General features: G+C 46.8%; 1 protein-coding gene and 1 long non-coding RNA gene across 2 annotated transcripts in view; both read right to left on the bottom strand.

Moving 5' to 3' along the window:
* Positions 1–11,271, bottom strand: part of GDI2 (GDP dissociation inhibitor 2) — a 29,704-nt gene extending 18,433 nt beyond the window's left edge. Inside the window, exon 1 of the mRNA XM_079992817.1 lies at positions 11,109–11,271. Within this exon, the coding sequence (XP_079848943.1) occupies positions 11,109–11,153 (45 nt within the window). The 5' untranslated portion in view covers positions 11,154–11,271. The remainder of the gene's footprint in view (positions 1–11,108) is intronic.
* Positions 1–14,698, bottom strand: part of LOC307225326 — a 325,653-nt gene that overhangs the window by 109,260 nt on the left and 201,695 nt on the right. The gene's annotated exons all lie outside the window — the stretch shown is intronic.

The following is a 14,698-nucleotide window of genomic DNA, read 5'->3' on the forward strand; positions in this document are numbered from 1 at the left end:
TGCTAAGTGAATCTAAGCAGGTGGCCGTTGGAAGAGGCAACTTGTCCAATTACTGCAACAGAAAATGTGGACGTAGGAACAGAAGACTAGCACTGGAAGCAACTGGGGAAAATTGCCAGCTGTTATTTATTAACTAATGTCTTGAAGCAAACCTGTATCAAGGTGGTATCCTGTCAGCAGGTACTCCTCTATAAACTGGCACACAAAGCAATCTGAAAGCCTGAAAGCTCTGCGCTCCCGGATATGCAAACAAAAAACCGACCGGTGCATTCAAGCCACAATGCTGGGGAAATTTGCAGAAGAGTGCAGAATATGTTTACTTGGGCAGGTTCTTTTCAAAGCTGACTTCCGTGCTGCAAGTGAAAGCTACTGCCAACCGGTTAAGGCGTGACAAGTATACCATCCGTCTGCTAAGCTGGGAGAACAGCTTTTGCTTTACAATCGACACCCGAGTGGTAGACTGCACTGTTTTGGAGGAACATTTCCACCAAGTAAAGCACAGCCAAGCCAGACCTGCTCAAATATTCCAAAACATATTCCAATAGCTTGACACATCAGCCTGCCAACGCTGCACAGCTACCCAGCCCAAAGCAAGGGAGGATTCCAGAGGCGTGGCTCTGTGGGCAGGCGAGGAGAAATCGGCCACATGCCCAGTCACTTCCACTTCCTTTAGCAACCGACATCTTCAAGTTTAGCTTGTGCTTTTCCCTGCCTCCACATGGAACCTAAAGCAGGAAGCCTGGTGGTCATGCTTGGGGAGAAAAGCAGAGAAAGTGCAAAGCCAGATTTGCATGTGCTGCTGCACGGCAGTCCCCACATGACTTCTCTGCCTTAGAATACTCCAACAGCACCCAGATAATGAGTAAGAATGTGCTGCCAGGAGCCAAAAGAGAATGCAGAGAAATGGGAGGGCTATACGTCTCTATTGCTAGCCAAGTCTGCCTGGAACCACTCTTCCCTTTCTATAATTAGTATGTTCTGGGTGTTCAATGTAAGCTGCTTTGGGAGGCAACTTGACTGAAAAGCTGTGTACCTGAAGCCCAGTGTCTTCTAGTTTCTTTGAAAGTATCTGCAACACGAGTAGGACAGGTCATCTCAATTAATTCTAAGCCTCTGCACAGAGTCCTGCCCTGAAGCTACTACTTTTATTGCCACCCAAAGAATGTTAAGCCTTTGAGAAATTTGGATCCATTATCCCCACTTCACCACCAACAGATTTTCTAGAGGGCACAGCAAGGGTTAAACATGGCAGAGTCAGTCAGTGCTGTTAGTTAGCATTAGGCAAGCAAGATCCTGCCTACACGTTCTTGGTTGGTTCAGTGCCCGGTCTCAAACTTGAAAATCTAGATTTACTCCAGGATAATATGCCCCAAACGTTACTGCTGCCGTTTAACCTATTGCAGTGCCTCGATTTTTTCCACAAGAGTCCATTTCTCCTACTTGGCTCAGGGCAGCTATAATATGTAGAGATACTATTCCTGGTGGTACTAAAACAGGCATCCCCAACCTGCAACTCTCCAGATGTTTTGGCCTACAACTCCCATGATCCCTAGCTAACAGCACCAGTGGTCAGGGATGATGGGAATTGCAGTCCAAAACATCTGGAGGGCCGAAGGTTGAGGATGCCAGGAAGCAAAATGGCTTCAACAGCTCCATTACTAGACTAAGTACTTTGAAGTAGCTTTTGCTGTGAGCCAAAAGCAACTTGCAAACAGGCTAACATGTTTTCAGTTAAAAAGTGGAGCTAGGCTTGTAATTAGGACTGATCCTAGTGCAGTCTACATTCTAACTTTACAGCACATGCTACAGGTTAGATATTTTAGAGCTTGCTTATATTCGTGAAGGTGTAAAGATATTCCAATGCCTTCCACAAGCAAACACCCACAGAGCTTCGTCCTAAGAACAGAGTAATATTAGAATAGCAACAAAATTCACAGGAAGAAGCTGCTGGAGGAAAATTCAACAAACAAAATCACTGAGCAAGACATGATAGCAGCTCTCAGGCGGCTCTCTCTTGTGAAAGAAGTCATAGTTCCTGTTCTATTTGTTTGCCAACAGCATCGTGGCTAGTGGGTTTTACAGGTAAAGATGGATGGATATCGTGGCTAGTGGGTTTTACAGGTAAAGATGGATGGGTATACCAGTTTTAGATAGAGCTTCCTTTACATCAAGGGCATGAGATAAAACGGTTGTTGAGGTTAGCCGCACAAGCAGGAAGTTTCCAGGCAAGTGGGCTGCTTGTATGACAAAGGTCCGCGGAAGAAACAATGGGACTGGTACATTCCTCAACCCAAAGCCACAGCACTGGATTAATGTTACTACTGTGAGAGGGATTAAGGCTGCAATCCTAATCCTATTTCCCTAGATGTAAGCCCCACTGAGTTCAACAACACTTGCCTCCCACTAGACGTTGTTAGAATTGCACTATAGATCAGTTGACTTCCAACTGGTGGTCCGCAGACCCCATCCAGGGGTCTGTGGCACCATTCACATAACAGAAACTACATACAGTGGTGCCTCGCAAGACGAAAAGAATCCGTTCCGCGAGTCTCTTCATCTTGTGGTTTTTTCGTCTTGCGAAGCAACCCTATTAGCGGCTTAGCGGCAAAGAAAAAGGGGGGGGGAGCGGAAAAAATCGCAAGACTCGCAAGACGTTTTCGTCTTGCGAAGCAAGCCCATAGGGAAATTCGTCTTGCAAAGCACCTTGAAAAACGGAAAACCCTTTCGTCTAGCGGGTTTTTCGTCTTACGAGGCATTCGTCTTGCGGGGCACCACTGTAGAGGTATCAACATTTTCAATGTTGGATACATTGGAGCCAAGGAGTCCATGGCTTGGCTTTTGAAAAGGAGGGGGTTCACAATACTTAGCTACTTGGGATCCGCTGCTGTGGCCTCCTGGTATTGTTGAACTACAACTCCCATCAGCCATGCTGATAGAAGTTAGCCCCCCACCCCATTATACACAGTTGCATTGGGGTCCCTTCCCACAAACAAGGAAAAGTAGTTGGTTTTCTGCGAATTCAGCTAAGGAGCAACAGTCAGGACAGGATCCTGCCATATGCTTCTATTCACTTATCTATAAGTACTAGCAAAATAGGAAATCACTTCAACAACCTACTATACAACCAAGTGCAGCGGCGGAGAACAAAAGCAAAATGTAAACTACTAACATTTATATTTTGAACACATCTTGTATCTGACAAGCTGTGGGATCGACAGCACGTACACTTCTAATCCCATTTTAAAATTATCTGCAAGTCCACATCACAGTTTAAGTTCCGACCGGATTTCTTCCTTTGTAGCCAACAGAGCCAGTTATATGAGGTTCTCAGATCTTTAGCAAATATTCCAAATGCCACAAGTTCCCCATAAAGGAGAAGCACAACATAGTTGGGAAGGGGAAAACATATAGATAATCCAGTGAACACTACATGCACGGTTGCATCATGTTGTAGCTACAATTACACTGTGCAATCTTTGACATATGCCAACGTCACAGGTAGGACTTTAGTGGAAATGTGGGCACCACAATACCAGCCATCATGGACCTGCTGGCATTCAACAACAGCAACAAAAACTCCAAGACCATCTGCATGACATGGTCACATGATACTATACTGCCAGGTGAAATAATGACCGCTTTTGGGGCAAAACTGTTGCTGCAGCAGCAGTTGCAGTTTTTACTAGGAGGCCCCTCTCTACAACTCAGAAGGGTTCTATTTGGTCTACTGCTGAGTTGGAACCAAATACTCAGAATGCATTTTGCAATCTGTTGAATGAAACATGTGCACGTACAACTTGGGTAGGTGTGCATAAGCACAGACCAGCCAGAATGGGAGCTTGAAAGGCAGGCATGTGGCTATGTAGACATTTTTCACCAGAATGAAGATAAGCACTGTAGCTATTTGTTGTAGCTCTGTATTTTGTAGAGTGATTTCCAAGTTTGCATCAGGGACTTCTAGTCGAGAGTTTATATGCTTACATGGGCTTTCAGCTTTTTGATCGCCAGAGTGTGTGTGACAATGCTGAGATCTCCAAAGTTGAGAAGAAGGTTGGAGGACTGTTTGACTGTTGTGGACCTGGAGTACCCCAGTTATGCAGGGCCAAAACCACAACCTCACCAGGAACAGTGAGTAGAAAGGGAGGCACACATGGTCAAGCTAGAATGTTCTGCCTCCTTTGGCTACACAGTGGCCCATGCCTGCGGCAAAGAGACAGGAACCTGGCAAGCACAAATCGTGTGGTTCTCTGTACTTCACACACAACTATTTATGTAAGCTGGCTATCTTCTTCCTGTTGGAGACAGATGTGCTGGCTACAAAACTCATTCCCTGGCCAACAATGCGTTTATAACGTTTATTATGTTTCACTGGGCTGCTGGTCTAGCTGCAGTGACGTCCTCCACCAAACCAATGAACCTGCAAGTCAGTAATCTGTACTACTGCATATATTTTATGCAAGAATGCTACTGCTACCCATCAAATGTAGCAAGTGTTGTTTGAAGGACACTGTGGTCAGATTCTTGCTACGGAAGTGGCAATAAGCTTCCTGAGGCACACAAGCATTCCAGCCTAGATCTGCAGCCCATGATCAAACATCATGACTTCAGTCCTGAAGACCACAACAAAGCATGAATGATGCCTACAGATGTAGCACTTAAGTAACCTTTGTCAAGAGTTGCCTTAGGGAGGTTTGAATACTCACGATGGCCTCCCTTGCCAATGTGGCTGAAATCCCACTCTTATTTTCTTCAGTTGTTTTCAAGGTAAGCATCTACAAAAACTAGTGAGAACTCTGAGCAGCACTGTGAACGAGTAACACTACATAGAGACGTGCAGTTTTTAAAACTGGTAATCGTCACCCTAAGCAGCAGCACTACTCCTGGGGTGTAGCAAGAACATGAAGACACATCAAAAGTTTGAGGTTCAAATCAAATACAGAACTGGTGAGCGAATGAAGGTCAAATTGCCAAGGAGGAACTATGCACAGATTGCAGAACAGTATTGCACCATTCCCAAGGTTTGCAGTTGAGGCTTACAGCCCAGTTACACCCCCCATTTCCTCTTAAGGAAGCTGCACAGAGTTCAGGCTTGCTCCCAATTGTGGTGACAGTTTCACCCCTTTGAAATATTTCCTATTTCAGATATCTGAAATTTGACTGCTGCTGGACTTTAATCTAGAGTCAAGTTTCAGATCTGCAAGGAACTAACTGGGTAGGCCTGGCAAATTATCTACCCCCTCCCTCTCCATCCTGTTCAACCACTCTTAAGAACTAAAAGTCATATAGAAATGTTTTAAACGCAATAAAGAACAGGCTCGGGGCAAGAAAGATTTAAGAGATTTTTGCACTTTCATAAAAGGCTTTAAAAGAAGTGCAAGGAATAGGGTTGTGTTACTGCACAATCTGATTCCTTGGCCCATTTGAAATACTATATGCTGTAGCAGAACTAAGCTTTGATAATGCAAAAACTTCTTAGTTAAGATTGACTGGTTCAGTTCTTTATAAAGATGCCCAATTTACAAACAAAGCCAACAAAATAGGGTATTTCAAAGCTTGAAGAGTGTTGGCTGAAAGCTCCAATGTGTACCTGTTTTCAGTCCCAAGATAAGGAGTTTCAGAGTTGATTGACAGCCCAGATTTAAGTAACGCAAGCTTAATTGTGCAGAACTAATTATTTAAAGTGTATATATTCTGTTTAAACACAAGGCCTTTTTAATTATAATAACTGAAGTAAAGTGTCAGATACTTTACTTAGCTGCAATTTTTGGTCAAGGAAAGCTGTTTTGTCTAAAGTGTTCATACCCAGCAAAACCCTCAAGTCTTTCAAAGTCAAGCTCTGCTAGATAAGGGACAATGAGGTTACAGCAATTAAATCTTGTAAACAGATAAGTGAATGCAATGTTAGAATTATGCTGAAACATTTTTGTTTGTCTCATTCAGCATTTCCTTAGAAAACAGAGGAAACCACAAGCAAGCTATGTCCCAAGAGGTCAAAATTCAGTCCAACATGCACCCAAGCATGAGAAAGGGCTTTCCTGCCACATACATAGTAGACAGAAGCTCATAGTGCAGCTTGAATAGCAGCCTTTCTCCATGTGTTGTTCACTTGTTTCTGGACGGCAGGCCTGTACTAATGCACATGGCAAAACGAATGCCACTGGGTAACTAACCTGAGCCCAAGCAGACTCCATTTATTACCCCCACCCTTCTTTCGGCAGTCTGCAATCATGACACACAACTGGTAACCACAGAGGCACTAAAACACTGGAAACACACACAGCTCTTAGCAGAATTACACCCAGGGGCCTTCAAAGTCAGGGAGGAATGCAAAGCATGCTTCACAGCCAAAACGCAAAAATCTCTTGTTCTATCCCTCCAAACGAGCGAAGCTTTGGAAAACAAAAGCAGGAAAAAGCTGGCTTCAACAATCACAGGAAGCAGGCGTTCATTCAGAGCCATATTTATTTCTCCCCTGAACAGAACAATGCCTTCTCTCATCTTATGTCTTGCCATCCATCATTTGTTCAGAACTGATATCTACTACAAGCGCTGAAATTGGTAAGCCATCAGTGGAAGAGGGCGAGAAAAGCCATTTTATTAAAAGAACACACACAGGGTTGTTGAAAGATCAGGTGACTGGTCTACACTGTGACTGCCACCATTTAGATACGAGGCTGCCACCATTTAGATATGATGCCCTATACAGCAACTTTCAGGCAGATCTTGCAGGCAGCTCCCCATTTCAGATCATAAAAGGCTACAAAAATCATCTTCTCAAAACTCACCCACCTGCAAATTATGGTGAACAGTAGCAGGGTTGTTTTAAGTGCCAGCCAAAACCCAGCTTCCCAGAACCCACCAGTGACAATTAGAAAATTGGTTTGCTACAAAACAATAGAGGCTAAGGCCTCCTATACCACGTCAAATTCATACTCCTGCTTCAAGGCACCTCATAAATGGAAGACGTCATTATTGCCAAATTAAGGCAAACATGCTTTTTTGGGGAGGTGCTGACCATCAATTCCCTTTCACAGAAAGGGTGTCCAAGCGAGATGGTGTCAATTTGAGATTGTAATCCCCAAAGGCAATGACAATTTAAAAGGGTAGCAGTAATCAGCAAGGCAAGAATCAATATTTGAGAAGCAGGATTTATTCCTCCCTCAAATTTAAACAAGCTCCTCCTCTTGTCATATTAGCTGATGTAAATAGTTCAGTTTGCAGCAAGAGCTCAGTTTATGACAAGCACCAAGTGAATATGGATTAAGATGTTACCTGGCTATTTGGAAGAAAGGCCCTTCTTTCAAAGAGACTAGCCACAGGAAAGAGTGAAGCCAAGTCGCTGGGCTGGGCAGGGGAGATCAAGGACATCACTGAAAGTGAAGTTTCAAGGGGATACTAGACAGTAGGAAAGGAGGATAGGGCCATAGCTCAATGGCAAAGCCTCTGATTAGCATGCAGAAGGTCCCAGATTCAATCCCAGGTATCCACAGACACAGCTGTGAGAGGCCTCTGCCTCAAACCCTGGAGAGCCATTGACAATATTATGCTAGATGGACCTGACAGGGCAAAGAGGAAAGCACCATAAAAGCAAACCAAAGAAGTAAGAGGATGAAGGAGCTAACAATCAGGTAAGGGTCAGGAGACAGATGTGATCTGGGAAGAAGAGAGAAGCTACAAACATTCCGAATGGGAAAAGGAATCAAGGCATGTAAGAAAGGCTAGGCTGGGGGAGACATAACAGAGCCAGGCCTCAAGGAAAAAGTCAAACAAAAAGTAGAGGAGATGACATATGACAGGCAGGAAGATAGGGCTGTAAAGCAAGAGCCAATGGCTAAATTCTTGGACATGTGAGATCAGGGTTTGAAATACATGTTCAAATCTCTACATAGTCATGAATCAAACCAGGTAGTCTTGGGTCATTCAAAAAAATATGTAACCCCTTTTTATCCTACATAAGTAGCGCAAGGTGGCCTATCAGTTCCTCTCAGGGTGGCTGAGTAGGCCCTCCAGATGTTTTTGGCCTACAACTCCCATGATCCCTAGCTAGCAGGACCAGTGGTCAGGGATGAAGGGAATTGTAGTCTCAAAACATCTGGAGGGCCGAGGTTGAGGAAGCCTGATTTAAGGTCACGTATGCTGCCCTGAAGGAAAAGCAGATGCCTATTATGAAAATGGAACAGAGATGTAAAGAAATGTTAAAAGAAAAGGACAAATCAACATGGTTAGAAGACGTGGTGAGTACTGTGAAACCACAGAGATGTGCGTCAAGTATGGAATTAAAACAGTGGTATCCAAGGGGATGACCTTGATCTTTCTGGAGCAGTAACAAAGAGGATTTGGTATGAAGAGAACAGAGGATGAGAACAGAGGCAAAGAGGGGGCCATGAGAGAGAAGGAGTAAAAAGGAGGATGAAAAGAGAATAGCAGTGCCATGACTGAGAGAATTAAGTAGTAAGACAGGGGTAAGAAAGAAAAGCATATGTAATAAAGGGAAATAATTAACATGACACTTAGAGGCAGTCAATAAAACAAAGCCCAAAGGCTAAAAGAAAATGGTGGGGGGATGAAACAAAGGAAAGGAAAGGACATAAGGGAAGAGACAAGGGCAAGAAATTAAAAATGCCACTTGGAGGGCAAGAGGGCGCCAAGTAAGAATGTGACAAAATATAATCAGTGCCCTGAAGAAAGGGTCATGGGATAGGTGAGTGGGAAGGGAGACATGTGCAAGGCAAGTGGGAGGTGACGGGGCTGAAATGAGAGATTTCATTTCAGGGAAGCACTGCTAGCAAAGATGCCAAAGAACTGGCAAGAGCAATATGGGGGTGGCGAATCAGAGGGGTAGTGGAGTGACACTTGCAGAACATGGCGCTGCTGACAAATAAAGGGGATGTCACTACTTCTAAGACTGATAGGGGAAGAATGCCAGGTACAATGGCTAGGCGCTCTTCGCTGAATAAAGATGCACGGCAGGTGTGCTCACATAGCGGATAGTTAACTTACGGTATTCACTGCCACAAAATGGGATAGCAGGCTTGTTGGTTTTTGAATGTCTGATGTAGATTTATTTCAGTTTCGTTGTTCAGTATGGGACAATGACAAAAAAAGATTATCGTATCGTATGTGGTTAATAGTCATCACCTTAAATGGCATTAGGCATTAAGGCCTATCAACAGCTACAGATCATGAAGACTATGTGGAGCTTCCGTGCTCAGAGGCAGTAGGTTTCTGCTGAAAGAAACACCAGGAAAAGATTGTTTCACCCAGATCCTGCTTGCAGGCTTCCCAAGATGCATCTGGTTGGCTGTGGTGAGAAACAGGATGCTAGACTAGATGGGCCTTTAGTTGAAGAGCAATGCTTCATGGGTGGCTACAGCCAAGGATGGCTCAGGCAAAAACCAGGGGTGCCTGGTGCCCATGGGGGACTGGCAGAGCGAAAGGGAGGGAGGCCAACAGTAGGTGGAGCCAGAGATAATGAAGAGGCGGAGCCTAGTGATTCTGGTTTGGTCCCTTCTGTTCCCTGTTGAGTTCTACAAAGGCAACACTGAGACTAAAGAGGAGGAAGCTAACAGTCAGTGAGTGAGCCAGTAAGACAACGAGCAGGAAGGGGCTGGCTGTGGGCAGACTGAGGTCTGTGGGGCAGGCAGTGTCCCATTCGTGCTAATGGGTCAGCCCTGGGGGGGGGGGGGTCGGAGCAAAGGTAAGTGCCCCCAGAAGGGGAGAAGAGGGACATGCATGCAAAATGGGCAATGGGAGGATGGAAGCAGCACTGAGATGTGTGAGCTGAGTTATGATAGGACAAAAAAAAATCAATACACCCAGAGAAAAGGAGGCCAGTGTGGAATTGTCAGGAGAGGAAAAAACGCATTAGGTTAAGGCAAAGGCAGCAGCGACCCCGAAGGAGAAACACAGGGAGCGGGGAAAGAAGAAAAAGGAAGAAGGGCACAACAGTTAAGGTGGGGAGATTGAAGCTCTCAACAAAGATGGCACAGATTCAGCGAGAGGAGCAAATTAAGGCTTGTGGTTTTGCTTTTATAAAAAGAAAAATAAGGAGCAACGCCTGAAATGGAAGGAGATGAACTGAGACAGGGCAACCGCTGGAGGCGACCCCCCACCCCCAAAAAATAAACCGTCCCCAAAGATGGACAAGCGGCTCTTTCTCCCCCCCACCGACCCAAAGATTGCAAATACCAAACGACCCAGAGAAGGCAGCCCTGTGCAGGGAAGCTTTTTTAAGTGTAACGTTTTATTCTGGGTTTTTTTTGTACATGCTGTAAGCCGCCCAGAGTGGCTGGGGATGGGCGGGGTAGAAATAATAAAAGTATGGCGAGGAGAAATAAGTTAAAAGGCGTGGAAGGAAATTGAGGGTGGGTGGGGGGGAACCTTTGGATCCAGTGACATTTGGCGGGCAGTACCAAAAAATAAAAATCCTCAGGCATATTTCATATGCAAAACCATTACATTATTATTATTATTATATTATTATTATTATTATTATTATTATTATGTTTTAGTATATTTTTTATGTGCTGTAAGCCACCCAGAGCGGCTGGGGGAACCCAGCCAGAAATAATAATAATAATAATGATAATAATTTTTTATTTATACCCCGCCCTCCCCAGCCAAGGCCGGGGAATAATAATAAAAATAATAAAAATTATTACAGTACGATAATCTTTATTGTCATTGTCCCATACAGAACAACGAAATTTTAAAAACCCACACCAGACATTCAAAAACCCTGCTATCCCAGCCTGGTTAGCCCCCTAAAAACTCATGATACCCCATAAGTGAATACAATATACTCCCATAAAGACCTTACACTGCCTTTAAAATCAAAAATCGCATTTGGATAGAAACTGTTTCTCGGGAGGCTGGTCCTAGTCTCCTATTGTTATTATTATTATTATTATTTTGGTTTTTTTTCCTACTGGGTGGGGGGTGGGGAGAGAAGGGGACACGTCATAGGGCGCCTGTGTGGGGAATATATCAAATTAACGAGGGAGAAACCCGGCGAGAGGCCTGAGGCGAGTCGTGAGGAGGGGAGGCGGCGAGGAAGGGCGGAAGAAGGCTGCGGCCTGTGGAGGAGGCCTCTCCCCGGCCCCGCTCACCGTCAGGCCGGTTCCCAGCACGATCACGTCGTACTCCTCGTTCATGGCTGCGGCGGCGGCGAAGAGGAGGAGGCGGCTGCGGCTGGAGCTGCTGAGGAGGCAGAAGGAGGGCGGCGGCGTCGTCGTCGCGCCCGCGGAGGCGGCCTCGGCTCCTCTCTCCCCGCGGCGGCGGCGGCGCTGCTGCAGCGGCTGCTGAGGGGCCTGAGGGCGGCAGCACTTTGCGGACGTCCAGGAGGAGGAGGAGCAGAAAATGGAGGCGCCGCCGCCGCCGCCGCCGGGAAGAGAGCGCGCCAGAGGGGCGGGGCCTGCGTCGTGGCGCGAGCCGGGTTGGCGGCGGCGCCGAGGGGAGGGCGGGGCCGGGGCGGGGCCTCCGCGGCCGCCCGAGGGGGAGGAGCCCCGCGGAGCCCCAATCTCCTCCATTGGAGAGGCGAGGGAGGGAAGGGAGGGGAGGGGAGGGGGGGCGCGCTGGCCGGAGAGGAAGCCCGGATTGGTCCGCCGCCGCGAGGGAGGCGTCAGTCATCCGGATAGGCCCGCCCCTAGAGCGTCCTCATTCGCTGTCGGGGGGGGAAGGGTGCGCCCCCTGCCGGGGGAATCGGTGGTGGTCGCGCAGGCGCAGAGGCGCGGGAGAGGCCGCTTGCCCTTCGCCGGGCTTCCGCAGCAGAAAAGCGTGGCGGTTTTTTTTTTTGTTTTGCAGTATTATTATGATGATGATGTGATCCTTGGGTGAAGGAAGGTTGTGGTTGTTATTATTAGTATGTTGTTGTTATTTTATATTATCATTATTTTATATTTTTATTCTTAGTATTATTCTTAGTATTATTATTTATTGTTATTATTTTATTATTGAAACAGTAGTGATGTATGGAAGTGAGAGCTGGACCATAAAGAAGGCTGATCGCTGAAGAATGGATGCTTTTGAATTATGGTGCTGGAGGAGACTCTTGAGAGTCCCATGGACTGCAAGAAGATCAAACCTCTCCATTCTGAAGGAAATCAGCCCTGAGGGCTCACTGGAAGGACAGATCCTGAAGCTGAGGCTCCAATACCTTGGCCACCGCATGTGAAGAGAAGACTCCCTGGAAAAGTCCCTGATGTTGGGAAAGATGAAGGGCGCAAGGAGAAGGGGACGACAGAGGACGAGATGGTGGGACAGTGTTCTCGAAGCTACAAACATGAGTCTGACCAAACTGCGGGAGGCAGTGGAAGACAGGAGTGCCTGGCGTGCTCTGGTCCAGGGGGTCACAAAGAGTTGGACACGACTAAACAACAACAACAGAACATGGCAATCAAATGAACCCCCGTTCTCCGAATCTGTGGCAGCCCCAACCTGTCCCGCGAGGGAGAAAGCTGATACAGGAAATTTTCCTCCCTCTCTCATCACACCAGAACTCATCCAATGAACCTGAAACGTTGGAAGATTCAGGAGGGCTTGCAAGGCAAGCTGGCAATGGCCGCTGTTCATTTCAGCTCTGGTCCAGGGGGTCACGAAGAGTCGGACACGACTAAACGACTAAACAACAACAAATGTGCATAGGATTCTACCCTAAGGCACGCTGTGATTTTAAGAGTCTTGGGCACATATGCATCTCCACAGGGTACTGCAATAAAAGCCTTGCTCAAAATCTTGACCAGGCTTCCTCAACCTCGGCCCTCCAGATGTTTTTGGCCTGCAACTCCCATGATCCCTAGCTAGCAGGACCAGTGGTCAGGGATGATGGGAATTGCAGTCTCAAAACACCTGGAGGGCCGAGGCTGAGGAAGCCTGATCTTGACTCATCAAAACTATGCATCTTTTTAATTTATATACAGTATTGCATTCTTTTTCACTATAATGGTTTCTACTCTGTCCCTCCACGAATTGGGAGGGCGGTAGAGCCGAGATGCGGAAAAGGAAGGCGATAAATTATCATGGCAATCGATGAATGAAGTTTATGAGATACAGAAGTGTCCTTTTTCGAAATAACGATGACGATGTTGCTGTGATAGCTAAAAGTGAACTTGCATGCGCAGGAGCAGTCTGTTTTTGAATCAGAGTTCGTGGGGACAAACAAGAGAGGCAGACCGTGCTTGCGGGGTTTGAGGGGGCCTTTCTCGGGGGGGGGGGGGGTTGGTCACTGGAATTTGATGCAGAGCAGCAAACAGTTACCACTCAGGAAAAAGAAATCAAGGAGTGTAATTAATACCCAACTGAGCCAGGCATCTGGTTGGCCACTGCAAGAACAAGACGTTGGTTCAGGCGGGCCCTTAGCCTAATAATAATAATAATTTATTACTTGTACCCTGCCCATCTGGCTGAGTTTCCCCAGCCACTCTGTGCAACTCCCGATCGAGTGTTAAAAACAATACAGCATTAAATATTAAAAACTTCCCTAAACAGGGCTGCCTTCAGAGGTCTTTTAAAGATAAGATAGCTGCTTATTTCCTTCACATCTGAAGGGAGGATGTTCCACAGGGCGGGTGCCACCACCGAGAAGGACCTCTTTCTGGTTCCCTGTAACCTCACTTCGCGCAATGAGGGAACCGCCAGAAGGCCCTTGGCTCTGGACCTCAGTGTCCAGGCTGAACGATGGGGGTGGAGACGCTCCTTCAGGTATACTGGACCGAGGCCGTTTAGGGCTTTAAATGTCAGCACCAACACTTTGAATTGTGCTCAGAAACGTACTGGGAGCCGATGCAGATCTCTCAGGACCGGTGTTATGTGGTCCCAGCGCCGCTCCCAGTCACCAGTCTAGCTGCCGCATTCTGGATAATTGCAGTTTCCGAGTCACCTTCAAAGGTAGCCCCATGTAGAGTGCATTGCAGTAGTCCAAGCGGGAGGTAACTAAAGCATGCATCACTCTAGCCAGACAGTCTGCTTGATCCAGCAAGTGCAATGTTAACTGCCACCTCCCTGGCAGTAAAAACCTTAGTAATAATAATAATAAATAATGACATAACTGAAAAGCTTGGTGCCTTTTCACGACAACGCCTCTAACCAGCTGCCGGCTGGTGGAGCTCCCCTGCCCCCTTTCCACAAGTGCCCCATGCTTTGGGGCCTCCTGCAAAACCGATCACTTCAGACTTCTTGCACAGAAACTAAGCAGCGGAAAAATATGAATAGCCAATTGAGGGATGAAACACACCAGCTGGCCTCAATGCAAAAAAAAAAAAAAAAAAGAGAGAGAGAGAGAGAGAGAAAAGAGAGGGGGAAAGAGGTTTGGGTGGAGCTCTCAAGGGAACTTTGCTGATTGATGCAAGATTCTCACCCAGAGCACCGCTTTCCAGTGGCGTAGCGTAGGTTGTCAGCACCCGGGGCAAGGCAAGTAATTTGCGCCCCCTAACCCGTGGATTTGCCCTAACCCCAGAAGTTGCGCCCGGTGCGGCCGGCCCCCCCTGCACCCCCCACGCTACGCCACTGCCGCTTTCTTCCTTCTCAAGCTCCCCTCCTCCCCGCCTCATTCAGATTTCCTGTGTGCAGCTGGAAAGGAAAAAAAAAAACCACTTGAGCACTGCTAACCTAACTGCCAGACATTTCTGAGCATCGCCAGCAGGGAGTCAGGTTGTAATGCAGTTTGCAAAGACCCAGACAAAGGGACAATTTTGGGTGGCTT

The sequence above is a fragment of the Podarcis cretensis genome (genome assembly GCF_951804945.1).
Source record: "Podarcis cretensis genome assembly, chromosome: 10".
NCBI lineage: Eukaryota > Metazoa > Chordata > Lepidosauria > Squamata > Lacertidae > Podarcis > Podarcis cretensis.